Raw genomic sequence first — 25,804 nt, 5'->3', positions numbered from 1 at the left:
TCTGTGGGCACAGAGACCTGGCACCCTCTGTATCATCCACTCTCTTGAGACACTCTCCGGCTATCCTTAGGGGTTGTGATGTGTATGTTTTCATAGTCTGACACTTGGTTTACTTGAGCAATATAAACCAAATCACAAAATCTAAAAATAAGAATGCTGCTTGTGATCACAAAATAATCTAACTACTCACACTAAGCCCTGTCTGGTTAAACTGGCATGTGTTTAAGTTATTATATGAAATAGTGGCTTCACTGTATTTTCATATATATAATTCAGCCTTGTTCATATTCAACTCCATTACCCTCCTCTTTACCCCTTCCATCCTCCCCTCAAACAACTCCTTCTTTCAAATAGAGACAAAGAGGGGGGCTCTATATGGTATATACATAATAGGTAATGTATATATGTAAGGTATATATATGTGTATAATATATACATAATCCAATATATATGAAAATAGGTGAGATTTGTCTGTCTGTGTATCTTAGGTTTCTATTGCTGTGAAGTGTAGTGATAGTTGCGGGCTGCGTTCCTGCCGCCCGAATCCCAGCCACCTGGCTAGCTTATGCCCCGAAATAACAGCACACAAACTGTATTCATTTAAACACTGCCTGGCCCATTAGTTTCAGCCTCTTACTCACATCTTGATTAACCCATTTCTAATAATCTGTATAGCACCACGAAGTGGTGTCTTACCGGGAAAGATTCAGCACGTCTGACCTGGTGGCTGGCTTCATGGCTACTGTCTCCCTGAGGAGAGGCACAGCGGTCTGCCCCAGAGAGGCGAGGCGAGGCGGGGCGATTGTCTGAGCCACACACCTATATCAGTGAAGAGACACCATGACCACAGCAACTCTTGAAAAGGTAAACATTTAGTTGGGTTTAGTCCATTATCATCATAGACAGAACCATGACAGGATGCAGGCAGACATGGTACTGGAGAAGGAGCTGGAAGTTCTGCATCTGGATCCACAGATGGCAGAAAGAGAATGCACACTTCCTCCAACCAGGCCACAGGTACTCCAACAAGGCCACACCTCCTAATAGTGCCATTCCCTATGGGCCTATGGGGCCATTTTTATTCAAACCGCCACACTGAGTCTGACTTATTTTGCACAGAATGGTGTTCTCCAATTCCACCTATAGCCCGTAAATGGTGTATCTTCGTTTCTTTACCATTGACAAGGTCCCTAGTCACATACCATACACATACTGTATTTTCTTTAACCCTCCGTCTTTGATAGGGGCTGTGAATAGTGCAGCATGGACAGGGGTTTGCAAGAGGCTCTATGGTGCCCTGACTTAGGTTCCTCCAGAGAAAAGGCTACGACTGGTTGAGCTGGATCCTATAATGGTGGTAATGTTGGTTTTAGCTTCCACAGTGGCTAGTTTCCTTTCCTGTCTCAGTTCCTCTCCTCCACACCTCCACCAGCATTTGTTGTTTTCTTGATGATAAGGTCACAATATAGTTTCAACGTGCATGTCCCTGACAGCTAAGGATGCTTGGCATTCTTTATAAATGTTGTCTGCTGGTATTTCATTTTATAACTGTTTTATTTCCTCACTTTTTGGGTGGATGATTTGGGAATTTGGTGTTTAATCTTTATAGATTCTAGATATTAATCCCTTCTCAGATGTACGTTGGCAAAGATTTTTCTCCTATTCTATAGGCTGTCTCTTCACGCAATGACTTATTCCCTTGACCGTGCAAAAGTTTTTGAGTCCCACCCAGTCCCACTCGTCAGCTCGTGACATTATTTTCTGAAAGACCTAAGTCCTTTTCAGAATGTTCTTGCCTGTACTTAACACTTGAAGCATTTTATCTGTTTTCTTTGAGCAGTTTGAAAGGTTAAAATCTTGTCAGAGATCCAACTGTTTGTTTATGAAAAATACTGACTTTTGAATTTTTTTTTTTTTTGCTATTTTATTAACATTATCGCTTACCAGTGTTTTTTCTAGTGAAGTCATGGGATTCTCTCAGCATAGACCATATCATCATTGCGATGATTGAACAACTTCATTTTCTTTTTGCATCCCCTTTACTCCTCCGGCCATCCTGCTGCAGTTAGGACTACAAGCACTATCTTAGAGGTGCCTGGGCTAAGGCACTTCCCACTCGAGCAGGTTTGATCCCCCGGTACCCATGTGGTAACAGGAAAGAACCAACTCCTGCCAGTTTTTCTCTGATTTTCACACCCACAGCACAGCACATGCACGCTCACACTAACCCTACCCTCACGTCTACCTCACACAATAGATCAATCAATGCAACTTAAAATTGTTGGGAGCATGAACATATCGCCAGAGAAACCGGGAATGCTAAGCCTGCAGGATTTCCCTTTCAAAGGGAAGGACATATAACCTATTTTCCATCTAAAAAGCTGGGAAATAGAGGTGATAAACAGCCTGGCGACCTGCCTTATCTGTTGTGGTCCAGGCCTACCAAGCTTCCACACTAGTACAGAGGTGCCTAGTAGTAAAAACGACCCTCACCTTATTTATATAGCCAGGGCCTTCCCCCAAGCTCCCACAACCAGGACTGGAGGTGGTTAATGGCCCAAATGACCTCTATGTATGAGACTATGCCAGATCCTTCCTTAGGCCCTTAAGCTAATAAAGGTGGCTTATCTCTGGAATCCATCTTCTTGGGAGAAATAACATGTACGTTGTGAAAGGGTTTTGATGTAATTATGCCTCCTTGAGCATGGGGTTTGTATTACACCAGGAAACCCTTTCCCAAATTGCACTGTATTTAAATATGCCGGCAATAAACCTCCTAGCATCCGACCCTCTAGAAGTTTGATGCAGCCTGGTAAAGTCCAGCTGAACCGAGTTTTCTTTCTCATCTCTTCATGGTTCACTCCCCTGCCTGTCACGATGCCGGCAGGGTCCCCCCTCACAAAAATCTCAAATATGGTATTAAGACAGCATCACACAGCTGTAAGAGAATGCATCCAGGTGTCGTCAGATGAACCCAGACACAGTGGACAAAAAAAAATGAGCAAAGGTGTCAGCAAGGATGGACCAACTGCTCATTAGTGAGCCGAATCCAAAGCATTGTCTCCGGTGCTGCAGACCCAGAAACAGCGCTGAGTCTGTGCACACAGGATTAATCGGATGATATCCGCATGCCAGAGACATTGGTAATAAGCGACGGCACAATAAATGTATGGAAAGAAAGGAAGCTGATGTCCCTGGGGACTCATTTCTTCCAACTTCTGGGAGCTTAGGAAGAAGTTGACTCAGCAGATCTCACAGGACTAATTCCAGATGCCGAGTCGCAAAGACTCCCTAATGAGGCCCCGCTCCTCCACCGGGAGCTTGTGTGGTTCCAGGGACACAGAGGCAAGGGTATCTCTCAATCCACATGTTCCTGGGCTCAAAGCTCCCACTGGAACTGTTCTGACAGTGAGGTGAAGGTGGCATCACACTGTCAATCAACATACTACTACCTCCATTGAGAAAGTCTGACTGGAGGAAAAACTAAAACTTGCCTGCTAACCAAACCCTGTGCTGAGGGACATTGTGGGTTGACACTGTGGTGCTATGCCATGGGTCCTCATGCACCGGCACACACTGAGTGGTATCAGTGTGGGTTCCCTCTGTGCACGTGACCCAGCTGAAGGAGATCTCTGTGGGATAACGAGCATTTAGAGTTCCTATTCAACCTCCTCCTTGGTTCCCCCGCTTTCACCTTCATTCCCACACGAACTCCAGTTCCATGTTTCTACTGCATTGACCGAGATGAAGCGCGTTCATGACCGTTTGACAAGACAGCCTACCAATACTATGGTGAACATAGCCTTGCTAACGTCGGAGGTTGATGGTTATCCCCAGCACCTCCCAGCATTTTGTCCTCCTTGGCACTAATACAAAGAAAATCCACCAAAAGCCCACTGTTTAAATAAGGCGGCTGTTTTCATGGCCAGCAACCCCTAGTCCATCACTGTGCCCTGAAGGCTAAAAGAAGCCATGCCTCTGCAAGGTCTAAGACCTCTGAGGCACAGTGGTGTGACCTGGCCTTCTTTCTCACCTGGAGAGATATCCCCAGTACTTTACCTCCTGTTGAGTAAGGATCCCAAAAGGCTAACAGATTCCATATCTCAGCATGAGACCTCTGAGGCTCGTTGATGTTCATTGGTTGCCCAGCCTCAATCGTCCCAGAATACCCTCAATAAACTGAAGTACAGTGCAGGCCTTTCCACTTCCATATCCTGACATCTTACGCTGAAGTCCCAATTCCTAGTACTTCAGAAAGTAACCACGTTTCTTTGGTAAAAGTGCTAATGAGTCACAACTGCCAATCTTAACTTGACAGAGCTGAGCAATGTCTCGGAATCCGGAAATCACACTTCTGTGAGGTTTCCAGAAACAATCGACTGAGGCTGGAAGGACACACTGAACACGTGCATGTCACCGTTCTACACTGTGGTGGTCCTAACGAAATAAGAGAAGATAAAGGGAAAGCCAGCTAGCATCATCTCTCCCCTCCCCGGCCTCCTGCCATGAGCTGCTCGACTTCATCCTCCCCTCTGCGGTGGATGAGACCAGGAGACCAAAATAACTCTTTCTTTCTCAAGTTGTTGCATAAGGTATTTTATCACAGCAACCAATAGCTGACTAACCCCCAGGTGAATGGTGATCTTATTTCAAAAGTTAACAGATGATACAGATATCTCTGAACTATCTATGGAATTAAAAATGGTCTAAATAGCCGGGCGGTGGTGGCGCACGCCTTTAATCCCAGCACTCGGGAGGCAGAGGCAGGCGGATCTCTGTGAGTTCGAGACCAGCCTGGTCTACAAGAGCTAGTTCCAGGACAGGCTCCAAAGCCACAGAGAAACCCTGTCTCGAAAAACAAAAACAACAACAAAAAAAAAGGTCTAAATGACAGGTTTTATGTTATGAATATTTTACTGCAATAAAAAGCTACACAGAGTATTAATTGCAAGATATTGCCTGTAAGCATCTTAAGTCTTCTAAATGAAAAATTAAGAGAACCTTGTTGAACAGGATGACGGGCAGGAAGGGGGTTGGTAGTGTATTAGAGAAATCGATGTCTTTTGTTTAGACTGATACAATGACCTTATGTGCAAAGTGCTAGCCACATTGCCCTGGTGGATTTCACAGGGTCACACCCTTTGCTGCTTAGAATTTTCTACAAGGTATCCATCTACGGTTTTTGAAAAGGGAGGTCAAGGCCCAGGGTAGGAGGCCGAACTCCAGATGTTGCCGCTCACACTGTCAGAACCAAACTCACTCTTTCCACGTGGACAGTAACCGGGAAAGACAATGGCCCCATTCCAGGAAAAATCCTCTGTTCGGCATCTGCCTTAAGTGTGTGATGTCTTGTTTAGCTTTCAATACAGAACCCAAACCGACTACACTGATTATACTCTTGCTGTATGCAAAACGCACCGTTGTCTTGGGGGTATGGCGAACGCCTGCCCGTCACCAGGCTTAGAATCTGGTTGGGTTGACAGCACATGTTTCTAATTAGCAATGGTTACCCTGATGAGATTACCAGGGAAGATTAATTACGAGGATCCTTCTTGGCATGCCCGAACTGCTCCCCTCGGTTAATATTTCCAACTTCTTGTCGTCTATTTTGTAATACAGTTTTGACTTGCAATCCAAATTCCAGTGACAGCAACATTTTGAAAAAATAACTGGAGATCTTTCTAATTTAGCGAGCTTGACTTTCTTTTCAGCGTGTGAGTCAGGCTAGTTTCCTGCGGTGTTAGCATGGCCTTCGGTTGAGGAGACAATCCAGTTCTGCTATTGGGCTGGGTCAGTCTCCCAACACCTCATTCCACCCATGTGCAGAGTTCCCAGCGGCAGCTCCTGCGGGGAGAGCTGGCTGCCCCGGGACACTGCTGGCGGCCTGGTGGAATGAAAACAACAAATAACACACACGTCAAGTGCTTACTGTGTACTTTGTCTAAGTGCTTTATTTTATTAAGTCTCACCGGGGACTTACTACGGTTTGGATAAGTGTGCATAGAGGCCCATGTATTAAAGTTTTGGTTCTCAGCCAATGGTTCTTCTGGGAGGTGGTGAGCCATCTCTCCAGCCCCAACAATAGTAACTTAAGCACTATCAAAACTGCTGTTGTGAAATGTATGTGAATATAGAATAGCCCTTCGTGCTGCCTCCTGTATATAGTTTCTTTCCACCTATAGCCACAAGGTAGGATTTGTATTGTACCCCATCTGCATTAGAGGGCCTTATGGCCTCAAATCTTGTGGATTTGTCCAATAGATGTGGGTAAAACTGACATGTACCACTTCCAAATGGAAGCATTTATTATCTAGTAATGGGCTCTTGGGCTCTCTGCCTATCCAGCAATTGTGAGTGCAGATCTTATTATAGCAGTTCCAAACATAACACCGCTGAGAATTCTGAGATGGGAAAACAGAAATCTTGGCACTGAGAAACAAATTTCTGTTGCTTGGTGGCAATCGTTATAGCAGCATAGCCTTGCCCAACCTGACTAATACTGTATGTGATCTATGGCCAAAATTACACTGACGCCTGAGCCACATACCAAACTTCTTAAATAACTTTCTTGCCCTATCAAAGCCTGCAGATCATTTTGATGATAGTGTTGTGAAAATGATTACTAATACGTAGTTCCAAGGGCAGTTGGGAAAGATTTGTGTGGTAGTTTGAGTGAGAATGGTTCTCATAGGCTCATGTGTTGCAATACTTGGTCCCCTGTTCTTTGAACTGTTTGGGAAGGATTAGGGGGTGTGGCCTTGTTGGAGAAGGTGTGTCACTGCCGGCAAGCTTTGAGGTTTCAAATTGCTCACGGCGGGTTAGAGCATTCCTCTTAGCCAGAGTGAAACACACCTTTAATCCCAGTGCTTGGGAGGGAGCCGCAGGCAGATAGATCTCTGTGAATTCTAGGCCAGCTTGGTCTACACTCCTCTCTCTGCCTCCTCAGGGTGTGTGCTCTCGGCTGTTCCTGCCTCATGCCTTTGCTCTGTCACTACAGACACACACACTCTCTGAAACTGTAAGGTCAATTAGAAGCTTTCTTTCATGCACTGCCATGGCCATGGTCCTTTGCCACAGCAATAGAAAAGAAACTAATGTGGATTGTTTATGTAAATCCTAATTCACAATGTATCTCTTAGATTCTATAAAAGAGAATGGTGGCAAGCAGCCCAGAGGTCATTAGCCCCATCCTGCAGCCCATGATGGCTCAAAAGTCTAAAACCAAAAGACAAACTAATTCTGAAAGCAGAACCTAGATAGGCACAGCATGCAAACTCCTTCCTTCCAGCAGAAAGGTGCTCTATCAAAGAGCTTTGGGGAACACCTTCTGAGAAAAGCCACGCAGACACTGCAAAAGCTCAGCCTCATTGCCCTCCCGCTAAGCAAATTAGTCTTTCCAAGGACGCGCTCCAGGCAACTAGAAAGCCCCTCTTCCCAGAGTGCATTCCTGTCTGCACAAAGGGATACTTGAAATACATGAATGGGAAAAATGATTCAGAAAAATAAAGACGAACCCTTCTCAAATTTTAACCACACCATTTTTGAGGTTAAGAGAAAAGTTCTATTGGCTTTTTAAATTTTAATTTAAAAATCAAAAATTCCTCCTTTCAACCAAGTTGGTATGGGAAATGTCATATTGAGGAAAACAAGAAAAATTCTTTTTGAGATTTGGCAAATCTGTCCAAATGCCAGAAAATATTATGATCAAATTTTTGTACCGGAAGAAATAGAGGCAATGGGGGTACTTCATTCAGAAACATCCCTGTCACAATACCCAGATCTTAGGCACTGCAGTTAGCAGCGCTCTTGGGGGCACAAGTGAGGGGGGGGGGGGCAGCCGTCATGACAGCAGCACACTGCTGACCAGGCATGCTTAGAGTAGATGCATAAAGGTAGTTCATTATGACATAAGTTTCCATTCGACATATAATACGTTCTTACAAGCTGTAATGTACCTTCTGCTCATATTTTTTTATTAATATGTGTGTGTGTGTGCGCGCGCGCGGTGCAAGTGTTTACATGTGCACATGTGGAAACCAGAGATTGATTGATATCCGCTTTCTTTTCTCAGCTGCTCTCCATGTTATGTCTTGGGGCAGGGTCTCTCCCTGACCCAGAAACTCATGTATTCAACCAGACTAGCTCACCAGCTAGCCCCCGTCATTCTCCCGCCTCTGCCTCCTCAGCACATGGATTACACAGGGGCACCTTCAGATTTACACAGGTGCTGAGAATTCACACGCGGGGTCTCATCTTGTGTAGCGAGCACTTTACTGACTGAGCCATCTCCCAAACCCTTTACTTGCATTTTTTTATGAAACTTATTGAGTATTCACTCTTGAAAGGAAAAGAATATCATTGTTGTTCACGCATTGGGATTTTTTTCTTTTTTGTAGATCAGGATAGTAAAATTAAAGAGATTTCTATTAACTCCTTTGTGATTGTTTGTAGTAAAACTTTTCAGACTTCAAATGCGGATTACAAACAACAGGGTCCCACACCATTCCTTCTTGAGAGGAGCAAGCCCTGACTGATCGGTTCGACTCTATATACTCTGTATATACTTCTGTATACACTCCAGTCTGTATATACTCTGGTCTGTATATACTCCTTCTGTACTTTCTACAGTAGTTGCCTATAAGTGTGGAAAATAATTATGCCTCATTTACCTCATGGGCTAGGAAAATTCCTTGTGCATTTATTATAATTTAGGGAATTCAAATACACTTTCACTTTTCATTGCCACGGTAACTGTACACATGTGTGGAGAGGTATGACATTTCCAGACATGTATGCAGCGTGTGATGACAGATCAGACAGTGACCACAAACACTCATAATTTCTCTTTGTTGGGGAAACTCAAAACAACTTGTGGCTTTTAAGGCAGACGCCTTCTTCTCTGAAAGCTGTTTATGAAGCAGACAGAAAACCATCTCCCCTCGGCAGGTTAAGCTGGTCTTACACGAAGACAAGGACCAGGCCTCTGAAGACACCTGCACAGGCTTCTCTGACCTTCCATAAAACTGAGCATACACTACTCAAATGGGACCAGCAATTGATCAGTCGTGCCTTCGTTGTTGCTTTCCTGGGCGCACACATTTCTCCCCCATGAAGATCTCCCATTATCTGTTTACGACTAGGAAATTCTTTATCCTCAGAAAGCTGTGTCATCTTCAACTTGAAGGTAAATGAGGAAGAGAAGAAATCTTTTATCTGCCAATACTAAGCCAAAAAGAAATTCTCCTGAAGTTGGGAATGTTTTTTAAATTAACATTACAGAACATGATAGAAGTCTTTTGATTGGGTGGATGGGATTAAACCCCCAGGAACTTGAGGGGATTCCCTTCAAGTGTTAGGCTGTGTTACCAGTGAGGAGAGAGGCAGGGTAGCCTGTTCTGCCTGTGGTGACGTAGTGACATCCTGTGACAAGCACTGTCATGTCTACACTATCTGTAGGTTTCTTCAACTCTCGTGGGAATGGAAATGCTACAGAGTAACACTATTTTCCAAAACTTTCAAATGAAAATACATAGCGATATGATCTGATCATAAGCTGGGTAGAAGACAAAGCTGCCCCCTCTCTTTTTCCCTTTGTGGTCCCTCCTGTACCATTTCCTCTGACTAGAGCAAGAACCTGCAGATTTCAACAGTTTTAGCTTACTACCACCGAGCTGAGAGTTCTCCGACATGTTTCCAGTATTTGCTACAGAGAAGAATCTGTCCGAGGAAAACCAGAGACTGTCTTGTTCAGCTTCAGTTTTAATGCAGAAATATGAAAGCAGAGAAGGGTTTCTGAGCCCCTCCAGATAACACACTATCGACTTCAAAGCACTCTGCAACTGACTTTCTTCCAGGGTGGGACTTGTTGAGAACCTCTTTAGCAAATTATAACTCCACAGAAACAAAGGGAAAACAGAAAGCTTTGCACCGTGCGGCCAAGAGGATCACTAGACACTTCACAGACTGGCCAAGGACCAGGAACCCAATTTAACATTTGCAAATGTTTCTGTGAAATATTTGACTCCTCCCTGTACAACTGGAGATTTACAAACTATTAGGGAACATTCGGCTTACTAATGAAACCTTTATAAATACTGAGTGCCAGTGAACTCAGCCAGGGTGCTAAGTCTGCCTGGGCTGGACGCTATAGTCTGAAATCATACGCTGCATGCTTACCCTTAGACCAGTCCAAATCCTGCAGTCGACTAAAGCTGAGCTTGTCATAAATTGATGAGTCAATTGAATGACCCTGACAAATGTCTTTATTTGGGCTGTGGAAAAAAAAAGTACCAGTTATAAAAACTCAGAAAGGCAAATTACAAAATATGGAGTAGCATTCCTGAAAAGATAACTCGGTAAGAATGATGGAGCTTTCCATTCTGAAGTCTGTCTCTGGGAAGGACATTCACACGTGCAGCTCAGGTTCCATCTGCTGGGGTTTGCTGCCCTTTGTTTGTTTGTTTTAAGCAGGAACAGTACAGGAAGACCAAGGCGTGCTCCTGTCTTCCAAGGTCTCAAGGACCATTCTCTCCTTGGAAGAACAAACAGATGGACTAGAAACGGGACCCTCCAAGGTACCAACCACAGCAGGCTTCCTAGTGTGCCCCACCACACCACCCTCTCCAGTCTGCTGGTGACAAACTTTTCTGTGGCCAGGGAAAAGTGCTGTGGCCACTACAGACTAGGATCATGTCTGTAATCGTTTTTATCGTGGTAGAACAACGGCCTTCTACTCCTGTAATTTTGCTTTTGTATTTGAAACAGGGTTTTGTTATAAAGTCCAGACAGGCCTAGAGCTTGCCTGAAACTCGTGACAATCCTCCTGCCTCGGTCTCCCCAGTGCTGGAACTTTAGGGGAGCCCCAAGCTGTCTAGCTTCTTTTAGCCATTTTTTTTTTTTTTTTTGGTTTTTCAAGACAGGGACCATTTTTTTTTACCAAATAAAAACAAAAATATTTTATATGTAACTGTGTTTGCTTGAATGCAGGCATATGCACCATATGAATGCAAATCCAGGTAGAGGGAAGAGGGCTCCGGTGTCCTAGAACAGAAGTTACAGAGAATTGTGAGCCACTCTTAACGTGGATGCCTGCAACTGCCACTGGCTTCGCAAGACCACTGAGTGGTCTCTACCTCTTCGGTCATTTATTACAGAACCTCCTGTTTCCATTCATTGACTTCTTGACCTTTGTCAACGAGCAAGTTTTCTGTATTTGGAAAAGAGAGGGCTCAGGTGTTCACAGATAGTTGGAATCTGCCAACCACAGGACTCACTGAGACCCTGGCAATTATTGTTCCTTCCCGACAGGCTCCTTCAGGTGGTGAGATCAAGTCAGGCATGGAAAAGCTCAATTTTGTCCTTCGGGGATCATTGCTTCAGATGCCCCTGAGTGCAGCCCAGGTCTCTGTTGTCCCTCCTGGTAAAAACTGCGCATAAGCCTGACCCCCCACCCCAGTTGGTCTCCTCCAGGCAGCCAGCTAGTTTCCCTGGTCTGTTCCCTTGGCTGGTTTTCCTAGGTTGGAGCTGAGGTCCTTGAAATCTTAAACAAGGAAGTATGCCCAAAGACTGTGTTCAGTTGTTAGCATCGTCTTCGCCCTTAGTCTAGCCAATTCTTAAAACAAAAATTTAAAGCACAGGGTCGCGGGCCCTGTGGTCGCCCTCTCTAAATTCCTGGGGTGAGAAGCTCCTTTTCTGGGCATTAATGCCTGTCTTCCCTGTGCCCGCGCCGGAAGCTTCCCCTGGAGTGGGGACCGTGTCCTCGCTAGTGATAGGACGAAATGGAGTGTGAGAAATGAAGTCTTTGTTCCTCCTAGCACCAAAAGCCATCCTCTTGAGCAAACGGGTAAGAGCGTAAAAGATCTCAAAGTTTCCCCGGCGAGAGGGAAGCAACCATCTCTATACTAGAGACATTCTCTGGTTTGGGAAATGGCGCCCCCAGATGGCTACTGCGAATCTTGGAGAAAGACTTCGCCCTGGCACCTGGCAGCCTCACCAGAAGCCTGGGAAGACCTGCTATCCCGAAGAAGAAAGACAACACGCTCGTCTGGAAATCCTGTGGGTAAAAACCAAGTGACGACCACTGCTGGAGACAACCAAAAGTTCAGGACCCTAAAGCAAGACAGCGATACCACTTACTGTGTGACCTGGTTCAGTACCCTTCTGTGCCTCGGTTTTCTTATAATTATGACAACCCAAAAGTGTAACAATCAAAGCACTAGTTTGCCTTCCCAGTGACCATCAAGGTAAGTTTGCTTGCCACCAAGCCTAACCATCTGAGCTTTATCTCCGGACCCGCAGGGTGCAAGGAGAGAACCGACTCTCTAAACCGACTCCAATCGCATGCTGTGGTCCAGCAACCCCCATAAATAAATGCGAGGGGGTGTTTGTTAAAGATAACGATCACGGCCACCAGCTGGGTGGCAGTGAGGATTCCTGGGAACAAGGTGACATTGATCAAGCAGTTGCTGCATCTTTTTATCTTCCTTGCAGGCTTGTCCTACTGTGCGCTGCTCCACTGTTATTCTTGGCTCCGGAGCTGCTGTCGAGCCTAACCCCTCCCCCTCTCCCCCGCCGTGCATTTTATCAAGGAAACTGGAAACTTAGCACCCACGTTCTTCCATGTAAAGAAAGGACAGGCCAGTAGCGTGAACACTGGAGGGTAGGGGTGACAAATTAGTGTCCATTTCAAGTCTGCCTCCTGCGTAGCCGGGAGCTGCTTAGTGGAAATCAAGAAACCAGCGTACACGCGGCTTTCTCGCTTTCACTCCTTCGCAGGGCTTCGGTGGGCTTTCAGGATAGCATTCTCGAGTGCAGGAGGAAGCTCACTTTCCCGGCATCCAGCCCACTCCGCGACCTTCTCGGGTGCTGGGCAGAACTGGGGTTTACAAGCTCCAAAACTTGGAGGTCCCCTAAGCATCTAAGTGTGAGAGCGAAGGTCTTCCCTTTCCAGAAATTTAGCAACCAGCAAAGGTTTAACCAAGCAACAGAGAGACTAGGGAGGCTTTCTTTGTCCGTCAAGATTCTTCAGCGCCCTAAAAACAGAGAAGACCAAACGGAAAGGCAGGACCAAATGCAGGAGCTGCGAGGGCTATTCTTGAGGCCTGCAGAGTTTGAGCCGGAGATTGTTCGCTGTGCACTGGGGTATGGGGGCGTGGCGGAAGGGGACCTAGTATGACTGGCGACCAGTAAGCAGCCTCCTCTAATATGAATGCCGGGGTCTGGCACTGCCGGTCTCAGTACAGGCACTGCTTGCTAAATAGGTGAGAATCAATGTAGCTTCATGGAAGTAGGCAGGAAGTAGGCAGAAGAGGCTCAACATGGACTCTCTGAGGCAAAGGCGTGCAGCTTTGCGTAAAATGTGAGGAGGGGGAGGAAATCTGTGAACCAGGGAGTCCCCCAGGAGCACTGAAGAGCCTGGGCTAACCTAGGCGCGCCAACTGCGTGCTTCTCCAGGAGTTCGAGCCTCCGGGCTACGTAAACTCACACAGAAACCCCGTGGGGACGGTCACCTAGTGTCATTGGGCCGTGCCATGCACACAGACAGTGATCCACTCTCTGCCAGAGGCTAATGCCCTGGTCCCCGGCAGCTAGCTGGCCTCTCAGGCGAGCCTCTCTCTCTTCTCTCTGTCTCTGTCTCTCTCTGTGTGTCTCTGTCTCTCTCTGTGTGTCTCTGTCTCTCTCTGTGTGTCTCTCTCTGTGTGTCTCTGTCTCTCTATCTCTCTCTCTCTCTCTCTCTCTCTCTCTCTCTCTCTCACACACACACACACACACACACACACACACACACACACACACACACACACACACGCCCGCGCGCTTGGCGGGTAGTGGACGAAAGGGACGGTGCACGACTCGAGAGGGAGAAGAAAATGCAGCTGGAGCCGGGTGGAGTCCAGGCCAAGTGGCACCGCTGCTGGAAGGGTCTGAGACAGGCCTCCTGGGTTTCCACCCGCCCGGCAAGCAGGCGGCCGGGAGCTAGACCTTGCTCTGGGTGACACTGGGGACTCCCGTACGATTTCGGACGCCCCCTGGCGGCGAGCGGGACGGGTACGAGGTCCTCAAACAATGCCTAGGCCCGCGGGAGTGCGCCGGGCGCATGGGCAGCCTGCCGCTCGCCGGAACACAAAAGGGAGTGACTCAAACTAGACGGATTGACTTTCGGCTTCTTGAGCTCCCACTCAGGGGTCTGAAGGCCTGAGATGACCCCATGGGAGTGCTTTGGGACCACGAGCAATGGGTATTAGAGAGCCTTGAATCTCATCCCAGGGCCGAAGTCCTAGTATTTCAGCGTCCTGGCTCTGCATAGCCGTTTGATTGAACCTGTTCGTGTTTACGTGACTCGTTTTCAACTAGTTTGTATCTAGGGAGGACTTTTAAGCCTCTGGCCGCTTCGGTTGGACACAGAAAAGCTGCCCCGACCTTTCTTCAGGAGAGTGAGAAAAATGGAAGCTAGACCTTTCGAGACTCAGTGCTCCTGCGTTGTCTGTTGCCAGGAGTGGGTAGGAAATAGCATATGGTTGGCATTCCATCATTCCTTTTCCTCGTAGAAACTGCGGGGGCCACAAAAAAGTGCTGGCCACTGAGCCCCCAGTGCATCCAGAAGGATGAGAACATAAATCGGGCAACAGTGATCAGGGCCTGCTGATGGCTCTAAGTGTCCAGGAAGCAATGTCCCTACCTACCTTACATATGAAAGAGGATCGCTTCCTAGGGGTCCCTACCCAGGACCTACAAGAGCCCACTAAAAAGGAAGCTGACCCTTAAGATCAGGGGTAGGTTTGGGAGAAGAAGCACCCCCCCCACCCCTGCGTGCGCGTGAGCCCACACACTCTCAGTCCCCCTTACCTTCGCTCCCTGGCCTAGCACCTCACTGTTCATGGCTAGTCTCCATCCTCTTATAGTTTACAGCCCTGTGGCGCTAGGTTCCCTATTCATACAGAGCAGAAGATGGCCTGTTGGTTCGCTTCTCACGTCCGGTGACCAGGATGAATGAGCCAATTGTGCGGAGGACATGCTTTGGGGAACCTCTAGGCAGGAGTCTCTCTGCCTTTTACCTTCCCAACCTGTTAACCTCCTGGAGCTAATATTCATAAGCCCAGTTATTGCTTCAGTGGCCTCTCCCGAGGCAATCCTGAGCCCTTTATGTTTTAGAGCCCGTTCTGCCCTCAAGAATGGACATCCCTTCAGAAGGCAAAGTCTCTTCTCCAAAATGGAGAAACTCTTGTGAGTCTGGCAAGTCCTCTACAATGACAGAAACCCCAGCAAAATAGCAACTCGATGCATCATTGCTATTACGTTTTATGATTCAGAATGCATCGAAAGGCAGTGGAAATCCACTTCACGAGCCAGCCTGCTCCACTTCGGCTGGAAACGAAGTTCTCCGGTGCAGCCTGGAGCATGAAGTCCTAGGCTGGAACCCTGAGGCACAAAGAGCCCAGAGTTGCCGGTTCGTGGTTTCTCGGGGACACAGTGCTGATACCAAGGACCGCGGAACATCAATAAGCGTGCAGGCCACGCGCGCCATAAAACACGTTCCAGCCCAGACCCAGCCGCGAGGCTGCCAGCCTTGCTCCACGCGTGCCCTTAACTTTCGCCGCCTCGGCCTCACTCTCCGCTCGCGCGCAGTGGGACGCAGGGACCTCGCTAGTCCGCTTGCAAGGGGGTTGCCAGAGCGCGCGCGCAGCGGCTGCTGCAGCGGGGTGGGGGCGCAGCCCGAATTTCCTGCCAGTTAGCGCGTGAGGGGCATTCTTAACGCAAAACCAGTTCCAGAAAGTAGTGACCTGCCTCCTCAGATTACTCCGGGCTGGCTCCTCCCTTGCTCCCCACTCCACCTCCAGATTTGCATAAAAAAGGCCAAGAAAACTCTGGCTGGGCCCCAACCGCGGCTCACTCTGCTCCCCCGGGTCGAGCCCCCCGGAGCTGCGCGCGGGCTTGCAACGCCTTGCCCGCGCCGACTTCCCAGCGCCCGGCTTCGCGCTCTCGTGTTGCCGGCTTTCCAGAGCTCACGAGCAGAACAAGCCGGTCCGGGACGAACTCAGGTTCCGGCTGCCTCGCGCTTCCCCGATTCGGCTGCCTCCGCCCCCCCCTCCATCCCTGGGGGTCGCAAGTCCACGATGCCGCGGGGCCCTGGCTCGCTGCTGCTGCTAGTCCTTGCCTCGCACTGCTGCCTGGGCTCGGCGCGTGGGCTCTTCCTCTTCGGCCAGCCCGACTTCTCCTACAAGCGCAGCAACTGCAAGCCCATCCCGGCCAACCTGCAGCTCTGCCACGGCATCGAGTACCAGAACATGCGGCTGCCCAACCTGCTGGGCCATGAGACCATGAAGGAGGTGCTGGAGCAGGCGGGAGCCTGGATTCCGCTGGTTATGAAGCAGTGCCACCCAGACACCAAGAAGTTCCTGTGCTCGCTCTTTGCCCCTGTCTGCCTAGACGACCTAGACGAGACTATCCAGCCGTGCCACTCTCTCTGCGTGCAGGTGAAGGATCGCTGTGCCCCGGTCATGTCCGCCTTCGGCTTCCCCTGGCCCGACATGCTGGAATGCGACCGTTTCCCGCAGGACAACGACCTCTGCATCCCCCTCGCTAGCAGCGACCACCTCCTGCCGGCGACAGAGGAAGGTAAGCCTTCCGTCTTCGTTCCACCCACTCCCAACTAGCCCGAGGTGCTAGGACTGGGGGCGGGGAGACCCTGTAGCCTCCACTTTACATCCTGGTTAGTCCCGGCTGGGGGTTCCAGTCTTAGAGATGGCTGAAGCTCTCTCCTTGCCCTGATCTGCTGCCATACGGTGTACCAAATATGAGCTATCCAGCCCCTTGCCAAAATGCCTCTCTGGTTATAACAGTTCCCCTTAGGGAGTTAAGAAAGTCAAACGAAAGTGCCAGTTCTTGTTTGGAGATGCTTGCTCTGCGGCCACGCTTCTGAAAGTGTTTAGCATGGCCGGGTCCTGGGGATGAACACCCAGGCCAGAGGATTCTGCTTTGCGCCTCTCTTCACGTTCTTGTCCCACTGGACAAAACACACGATACACACCGATCGCCCTTTGAGCTACTTTTTGTCCTTTGCCAATGTAGGTCTTGGAGATAAAGTCAAGACTGGCTGGGAGCGAGTGGAACCCTGGATATCGGTTTTAACTGCCCAGGTGATGGAGGAAGAGAGGATAAAGAGAATCTCCAGGACTCGTCTTTTTGTTCCTATCAGCTTTTATCTGAGGAGTGGTTTTAATTAGCTGGAGAAAATCATGCAAAAGAGTTCCCTCAAGTTTTTAGAAAACAGAGAGAAGTTCATAGGCAAACACCATCAAAGCAATGAAAACCTCATGGGCGCTTGCTATTTTTCCTGAAAGGAAAAAGTATACAATGTGTCTGAGCTGATTTAGGCCCTCTAAAATAGAAAGGGGCTCCTAATCCCTCTCCCGGATCCAGCAGCATCTCCCTTTCAATCTCTAATTGTTTTCCTGCAGACATCATTAGTTGAAGAAAATACAAAGTTGTTTAGCAATCTTTCCTGGCAGGCACCACGAGTCTGCAATCATCTTATTGGTTAGGTTTCTAATTTATTGCAAATGTTTGGCATTTTTCAAACATTTGTCCAACATATACCAGAGTAACCAATACAGGTTAGTGGCGTTTCATAGACATTCTGAGCCCTCCCCAATGGAAGTGTTTCTCTCAGGATGGGGAGAGCTCAGGCAGTTTTGTGTGGGTTGCTTTTGGTAAACTAGGTATTTTCTCCAAAATTCACTTTCTTCCTTCAAAATAAGCCCATATGCCTGCAAATTCTGCTCTTTGGCATTTTTAAAATCGGGTATCTTTTCTATTATGAGTCACGAAGGGGTGTGTGTGTGTGTGTGTGTGTGTGTGTGTGTGGTTGTGTGTGTGAAAATTCAATTGCATACTAGTGAAAACCTATATAATTGCATTCAAATTTTAAAGACATTGGGCATGTTTATAAATCAGCGGAAAAAAAAACGTTTCCTTCTTTTTCATGAACATGTGTTCTCTTACAACAGTCTTAGGCCCATAGCTGTGCGAACACACAGAATCCCTGGCCCTGCTCAGACAAAGCCCACAGAAAGTTTTCCTTCCTCTGGATCAGCTTGTCTCGGGGTTTGTTTGCTTGCATAGCATAGGCAACAAGCTCCTGTACCAGGGATCTGGAGGGGAATAATGAAATAAGTCAGTCAAACACAAACTTGGCAGGCAGCGGAAGGTGAAGGGGAGCCAGTGAGAGCTGGCTGTTGGAGTTACTGAGATGTGCTTCCAAGATGCAAACAGGCCCTGCGGGTTCCCCTAGCCATCCTGCCCGGCCCAGATGAGAAAATTTATGCAAAAGATTCCCCCAGCCCAAGCTCCCTGCTGAGCAGGAGGGGTTTTCTGCCCGTCCTGCGGATTAGAACCACCTCTCTACCGCACTTTATGGTCATACATCTTCCCCGTCCCTCCGGGGCTTGGATCTTTTGGTGCTTTCTAAACAGATACTCGGGAATGACTGTCTTCATCCCAGGATTGAGGAGGATGAACCGAAAGGCTGCAGGCTCTCTGGGTCACCTTGCAGCACCCACCGACCCACTGTCCGCAGCTCCCTTCTGGTTTGGGGGACAGTGCTATTAAGCGGGATGTGTAGTCATCCTGTTTCACCCGACCAGAGATAGAAAGTGCAGCACTTAGGAACGAGGGGCCCTGTTTTTATAGGCGGAGGCAGAAGCAGGGTCACAGGGGACAATGGCCGCCTGCTGTCCCTGTTGAAGCAGACTCACTGAAGCCCTTTCTCACGTTTCCAGCTCCGAAGGTGTGTGAAGCCTGCAAGACTAAAAATGAAGATGACAACGATATCATGGAAACGCTTTGCAAAAATGATTTTGGTGAGTAACTGACACCAGCTACAGACTCCACGGCCATCCAGGCTTCGTGGGCTGGGGAAAGTTAAAGTGTAAACCAGGATGGAGTCTCCAGATGTGGCTAGGTGGCACGTGATCACGTCGCCTGCTCCCTAGGAACTGACTGGTTCTCAGTTCTCATCGTGTCTGTCTGTCTCGTACTGACTCACCCTGGATCATGTTCCCTGTTTCCTTAAACAATAATCAAATGGGAATTTCTCAAATTGCCGGTGCCCAATGGCTAACTTCTAATCTCTCTTTGGCTTTTGTGTGTGTGCACACGCGCGAACACACAGAATCTGGTGCCGTGTATCTTTCTCAGTTGCTTGAGAGGTGCCCCAAAAACGAGAAAGCACACACGACCCTCAGCAAAATAGATTCAAGCCCCTAGACTGGCCCCAAATAAACACTTGCTCTGGCACCAAATGAAGATATTTCCACCCTCTCTGTAGCACAGAGTGACACGTTTGTCACTGTTTTACAAAGAGTCAGAAAAGAAGAATGTTTTCCAGGTTAGCTGATGCTGTGGCCCATGGGACAGACCAAGATGACTCCACAAGCAGTGTTATCCATGGAGCTCAGACAGTAAGCCACTCTCCTATGGGGGTGATGGGAGGAAAGACAGACTTTCTCACAGAGAACACCACTTGGACTTACCTACCGTCCTCAAGTCCCCAGGGGAAGGAAGGAGCCGAGCCAAACACAGGCAAATCCAGAATCAGAATCCGGCATGGCCGAGGACTTTACCCAGAATGCACTGCTGTTTTAATCTTCTCATGAACAGGCATCCTTGGTTGTATTAGAGGGATGGGTATCCCTTAAGGGTGCTGTTCAGTCAGAATTTGGAAGTTATTGTTGAGTATAGAAAGCCACTAGTCCATCAAGCCACATGAATTCTAAGAGATCCACATTGACATTTCTGCACACTCAGCAAACCCTTAGGGCTGAGGAAACTGGGCCAGGCTGCCCCTGTTGACAACAACCTTGCCACCCTGAAATCTCAGGCCATAGTGTCTCAGGAAGTGTCCTGAGTCGAGCCGTGCCCGGTTCCTGACCTATACCCCTACACAGGAGAGACTTGGCACCGTCGAGGGAGGAGACCAGCAGCGTTACAGTTCCGAGTCCTTTCCCACAGGAGGAGTCATGCAGGGCCATCAGGGTTCCTGTCTGTATCCAAACATTCAGACCTCAAACTATCACAGGGCCAGCGGTGGGCAGTGTTCCATCTCAAGAGTCTCACAATTCACAATCCTTTACTGCCACCAGGCAGATAATTATTTAGTAAACTTTATGAATCGGAAATATTTTCTCCTGGCAGCTTATGCTCTTCCTATACCACACATAAGATTTCTCTTCTGACGTTCATGGGACACCAAAGCAGTTACATGAAGGAGACTACACACGCACGTACGCACACACACGCCACTTGCTTGCTCTGTGGCTTCCCTCACAGAAAGACAAACTGAGGGAAAATGCCGTACGAAGGCCGGGGCCAAAGAAGCAGTGTGAGTGTGCTGTACGGTGTAGCAATCAGGAGCGCTTTCCTCTGTCCCCTATGGGGACAATGGGGGAGTGTTCCATTTTGTCTCTGTTCTTTGGGGACGTAGCAGATGGAACAGCTGAGCAATGGCGCTGATTTAGCTTGCAGCATCAACAGGCACAAAGCACTCCCCACCCAAACCATGCATTTGAAACCGAGGAATGAAAAGCCCCTCCTTACCTCCACAGGGCAGATTATACCATGTGCCACTGGGCCCAGGACTGTCACCTCCGACTGCCCCCTCCCCTGTACACAGCATGCCACTGGGTGGGGACTGTCACGTGTGCCTCCTGCCACACCCTGAATCCCCAGTCATACCTTCCAGAGCAAGAATGTTATTTGGGGTCTTTAATTCCCTATGTTTTGTTTCAGCTTCAAGTCTAAGGAAGAATCCCACTTCCCCCCATGACATATATTTTAGAGTTACAGAAGGGTACTTAACACGCTTCCAGCTCAAAATGATAATTCTTCTGGGGTCTCACACTCAGGAGTGTACCACTGACCAGGTAAAGCCTTGCACTGGTCTCCTTTGTCTTAGAGACAACACTCTTTGCTAATGTACAGTTAGTTCCCATGGTGACCTCTCATCCCCTATTAGAATCACAAGTACATGTGACATTTCCACACGGTTTATTCCTTAAACTCTGAGGAGTCAGCACTGTGGGTCAGGTGAGAACCATATCAGACAAAACTCAAGTCACAGCACCCTTGCTTTACTGAGTTCAGTACCCATCATTTCCTTTTTGGCTGGAAAGTCAGCTCAGTTGAGTTCCCTGTCTGAATTATTTTTAAAAGGAGAAGAAAACCTCAAAGACATCCACACACAAAATTCTCCACTACTACTAATTTAAACAATGCATTAAACCCCATCAAAGTTGGGGAGTCATACACGCGTGTCATCTGTTACAGCTGTCAGTGGCACCAAGAGTCTTAGGACACACTGGAGTTGAGCTTAATGCTTCACAAGGACGGGACTCTGACATTGCCTCGAAAGAACACGGTGGTAGTGCAGAGAGAGGTTTGGGGACTAAGCTGGGACACAGCTACCTGGGTGGCCTGGTACAAGTGATGGCCACTGCTCTAAATTTGCATCTTCGTGCACTAATGAGCTTTTAATGGGATGACCCTTTCTAACCTGAAAATTCTATCCTTTTCCTGCATGTGTGGAGTCCTGAAATTTAATCCCAGCATGTGTATTTCCCAAAGCACAGTGTTCATGGCTATAAAATGTGTCTTTTATAGTAAACAACGTACTTTTTGGTCTCAACGTTCTAATGACTCTACATACACATTTTGGAAAGAGTACATACGTGATCTGTAAATGCCTTGGCCTTGGCCGGGCAAATGAGAGCACACGAGGATGAAGTCTTCAGAAAAACACTTTTATGGCTAAACATGTTGTGCTCTTAAAAAGGAGACTCGCATACTTTTCGTCCTTGTTACTTTTCTCAAATCAAAAGCAGCTGCTAGGTCCACTCTCCTTCCCCTGTAATCTGTTCTTCAGAAAGTGGTGACTGTGGTACCAAATCCTCACAGGTTAGTCCAGAAACCTCTGTGACTTAATAAGCCCAGTTTAACCTTTGCAGCCTGGGAGACTCATGTTTCACCCAAGAGTTACGCATTTCTCCCCATGCTGACGTCTCCTCCAGTAGGGGAGTCGTTTGCTGAGGGTGGCATGAACCACATGCCAAGCTTACCAACACAAAAGCTCGGTATGAGAAGCTCACTGACTTGAGTCCTGCAAGAAGGTTCTGAAATGATTACTGATTTGAAGCAAAATCCACAGCCAATGCTTTGGGACTTTAGAAATGGAGCCCCCTACTGCCCCCAGGACCACAGCCCCGCCTCCCAGGCCTTAGTCTTTTTGGTTACAGGACTCTCCTCTTCCTCGCCCAGGCCAATCACAGAACAGGCAGCGAAGCTAACACTCCACCCAGTTGTCCCTCCTCACAACTCGTGTTCTGCTCCTCTTTGTCTTCGCAGCACTGAAAATCAAAGTGAAGGAGATAACCTACATCAACAGAGACACCAAAATCATCCTGGAGACCAAGAGCAAGACCATTTACAAGCTGAACGGCGTGTCTGAAAGGGACCTGAAGAAATCGGTGCTGTGGCTCAAAGACAGCCTGCAGTGTACCTGTGAGGAGATGAACGACATCAACGCGCCCTACCTGGTCATGGGACAGAAGCAGGGTGGGGAGCTGGTGATCACCTCGGTGAAACGGTGGCAGAAGGGCCAGCGAGAATTCAAGCGCATCTCCCGCAGCATCCGCAAGCTGCAATGCTAGTTTGCCAGTGGGCCCCGGGCTCTGTGGACCACTTCCGCTCTGCGAACTCACTTCCGGTTTCCCAAGCACAGTCCTGAAAGCTCCGGCCCCAGCTTGGAGCAGCTTGCCCTGCCTCTTGCATGTGTGTATCCCTAACGTTTCCTGAATTATAAGGCCCTAGGAGGCCCCGGGAACGGATAGCTGTTTTCACATAGAGCGAAAGCCCGTCCAGATCTTGTAGAAATATCCAAGCTAATAAAATCGTGACTCTTTCTATGAAGTTTGAAAACAGCTCGTTTTAAGGTTAGTTTTGAGTAAGTAATACCCTGACCTGAGGGGCATCTTCCCTCTCTGGTCAGTCCTTTGGTTTGTTCTGTGCACTAAAGTTGACACGTCAGGCAAACTGTTTCATTTTTCTCTGTGGTCTACCCTTGTGGGTCCCAGACTTGGTTGAGATAAAGCTGGCTGATATCTCGACATCTTCCTCTTTTCCAGCCTCAGCGTCTACCTCTTAAGAGACGCTTCATTTCACACCCTCATTACCTTGGCCCGTTGCATGCATCCCATCTCAGCTACAGAACTTCAATTTATAAAAGTACAATTAACCACTCCTCGTTGCATGAAGCCGCCACATAAAGGACGAAGCAAATACGGTCTTAGAAATTGGCTTGAGTATTTTAATCTTTGTTTAAAGCATTTTTACTCTATTTTTTTTCAATTTTTGCAAATTAAATCATTGTAGCTTACCTGTAATATACATAGTAGTTTACCCAGAGAAGTTGTAAAAATATTGCTTTAACCGACACTGTAAATATTTCAGATAAACATTATATTCTTTGTATATAAACTTTACATCCTGTTATACCTAGTCTTTGTCTTCTGTCATGTCTCCTTTGACCAAGGAGCTGGGAGGGAGACCTGAGGCCCAGCCGTCCCTCCAGCAGGTTGACGCTCCCAGCTACTGCAGGGTTTGATCAGGAATCGCCTCTTCCTTCTTTAGCATGTACCTCACTTCTCAGCCAGGTTTCATCACTGCTACCTCTGCAAACTCCAGAGGCTTGGAGGCTCCTGTTGGCCCTTCTCAGTGGTTCAGTTACGTGCAATGCAACTCTGACCTGCAGGGCCACATGCTTCAGAGTCCTGCTGCTCCCTGCAGGAGATTCTTACTGCGAGAAAGCAGCCCTTGTGAACATGCTAATTCTGTCCCCACGTAACCTCCAACCCTAAGTAAAGAAAGTCACGATTTGGAGGGCATCACTGGAAGCCAGGATAAAGGGAGAGGATACTGAAAAAGAGGAGAAGAGTCAAACAGGCAGCCAAAAATGCCTGCCTCAGTCCATGGAGGCCACTATGACAATGTAGCTTAGGCTGGGTAGTTAAAATCAACAGAAATCTATTTCTTACGGCTCCGGCACTTGGAGAGGCTAAGGTCAAGGAGCCAACAGATTGTCTGGTGAAGACTCTGCTTCTCACTGTCTCCTAATGTGGCAATGGGTGTGAAAACCTAGCCTGGACCTCTCTAATAAGAGCAGTGGTCTCCTTTCTGCCATGTGACGTAGTCACAAAGGCTCCGCTAATAGCCACTCTCTGGGGATTTGATCCGAAGATGAGTTTTGGGGGGACACAGTAGACCTTAGCAATGTCGGTCCATACACTTCATTATTTTATTATAAAACTTACTTAGAAATTCCAGCCAGCACATGAAACCGAGGCCCAGAGGCCAGGTGGCACAGATTCTGCCATCTGCTCAGTGTAGAGGTGAACTGTGGAAACACGAGGGGCTTGCCTTTGCACAAGTACTTAGCAAGTATTTACTGGCAATGTGCTTTTTAGGTACCGAGGACGCAGGCATTCGTCTTCTTCCTTACAGAGATGAGGAAATGAAAAACAAAGAACCGCGAGATTACCTCTGTAAAATGGGTGACTTGTTCACTGGAGTTCAGGTCCTGCGAGCACAGCAGTGCCCTGTCTATTCCGACTTTCTAAAAGATTTTTTGTTTTGATTTTTCAGTGTGTGTGTGTGTGTGTGTGCACGCGCGCGTGCCTACACAAGAGTTCAGTGCCTGAGAGGTCCAGAAGATGGCGTCAGAGACCTGAAGCTGGAGCCACAGATAGTTGTGTGTCACCCAATGTGGGTAATAGGAAGTGAGCTTGAGTTGTCTGCAGAAACAACGCATGCTCTTAACCAGAGTCATTTCTCCAGAATCTGACATTTTTAACTGTGAGGGCCCCATCTAACAGCCTTTTCTCCATCTAGCTGAGCAGCCTCTTATCATCCATCCGTGGCCATCTCTCCACAGTACCGCAGGCTCCTCTTGCTCTAGCTGATGTGTCCACTGTGGTCCCATGCTACACGGTTGAGTTGGTCCCTTTCGTTTTCCTCTGCACGACCACTTCATTCCACTTCTCATCGGATCCTTAAACTCCAGGCAAAGTCCCTGGATATCTACAAAAGATGACCAGAACTACCGGGGAACTCTGTGAGGGTCCCAGCAAAGTAACAATCTAAGGCTGGCAAAGTAACAATCCACATGAGGCAAGAAAAGAAAAATCCAGTTGATCTCCTAGAGTCTGACCCGAGCAATTTATTTTTGGTATACTTTCACACAGTACAACTTCGGACAAAGATTCCTCAAGACAATGATCACAATACAGTTTAAGGCATGACTGCATTAAAACTCCTTTGCAAAGTACCTGTGACTTTAAAAAGGGGGGGGGGGCTCTATTAGCTGAGAAACAATGCTCATAAGTCTGGGAAGCGTCTAAATTAACATAGAAGTCTGGGGAATTTGGGTGAGGCCTGGCCCTACAGATAGCAAAAGGTCATCAAATTATTAAATACATCCATTTCCAGCTTTTTGGGGCAGAAACAGTTTTACATCCTTCCACTGAAAAGAAGGTGTACAAGTTTAACATGTTTGCTTTCTCTTGTGTTGTTTGTGAGCATGAGAAACTCATGCCCGCTACAGAATTTATGGTCAAACAGTTAAACTGGGAGACTTGGGGATCAGGAAAAGAACAAAAATAAGGCAAATACAAAGGAAGAAAATAGTAAATAAAAAATTCACTTCATCAAAAATCAGGGCTCAGAAGGGAGATAGACGCAATGAGGCAGACACAGTGGA

At 47.7% G+C, this 25,804-nt stretch overlaps 1 protein-coding gene across 1 annotated transcript; it reads left to right on the top strand.

The window, feature by feature from the left end:
• The first annotated feature begins 16,112 nt into the window (after nt 1-16,112).
• On the top strand, nt 16,113-22,700 carry Sfrp2 (secreted frizzled related protein 2). Its single transcript, XM_038348301.1, has 3 exons — nt 16,113-16,614; nt 18,777-18,857; nt 22,396-22,700. Exons 1-3 carry the CDS (start codon nt 16,113-16,115, stop codon nt 22,698-22,700), a joined length of 888 nt encoding a protein of 295 aa, XP_038204229.1.
• The last annotated feature ends 3,104 nt before the right edge of the window (nt 22,701-25,804 follow it).

This window comes from Arvicola amphibius, chromosome 11 (genome assembly GCF_903992535.2).
Source record: "Arvicola amphibius chromosome 11, mArvAmp1.2, whole genome shotgun sequence".
NCBI classification, from domain to species: Eukaryota; Metazoa; Chordata; class Mammalia; order Rodentia; family Cricetidae; genus Arvicola; species Arvicola amphibius.
The sequence above is the reverse complement of the archived record's forward strand: the minus strand, read 5'-3'. Positions and strand labels throughout refer to the sequence as shown.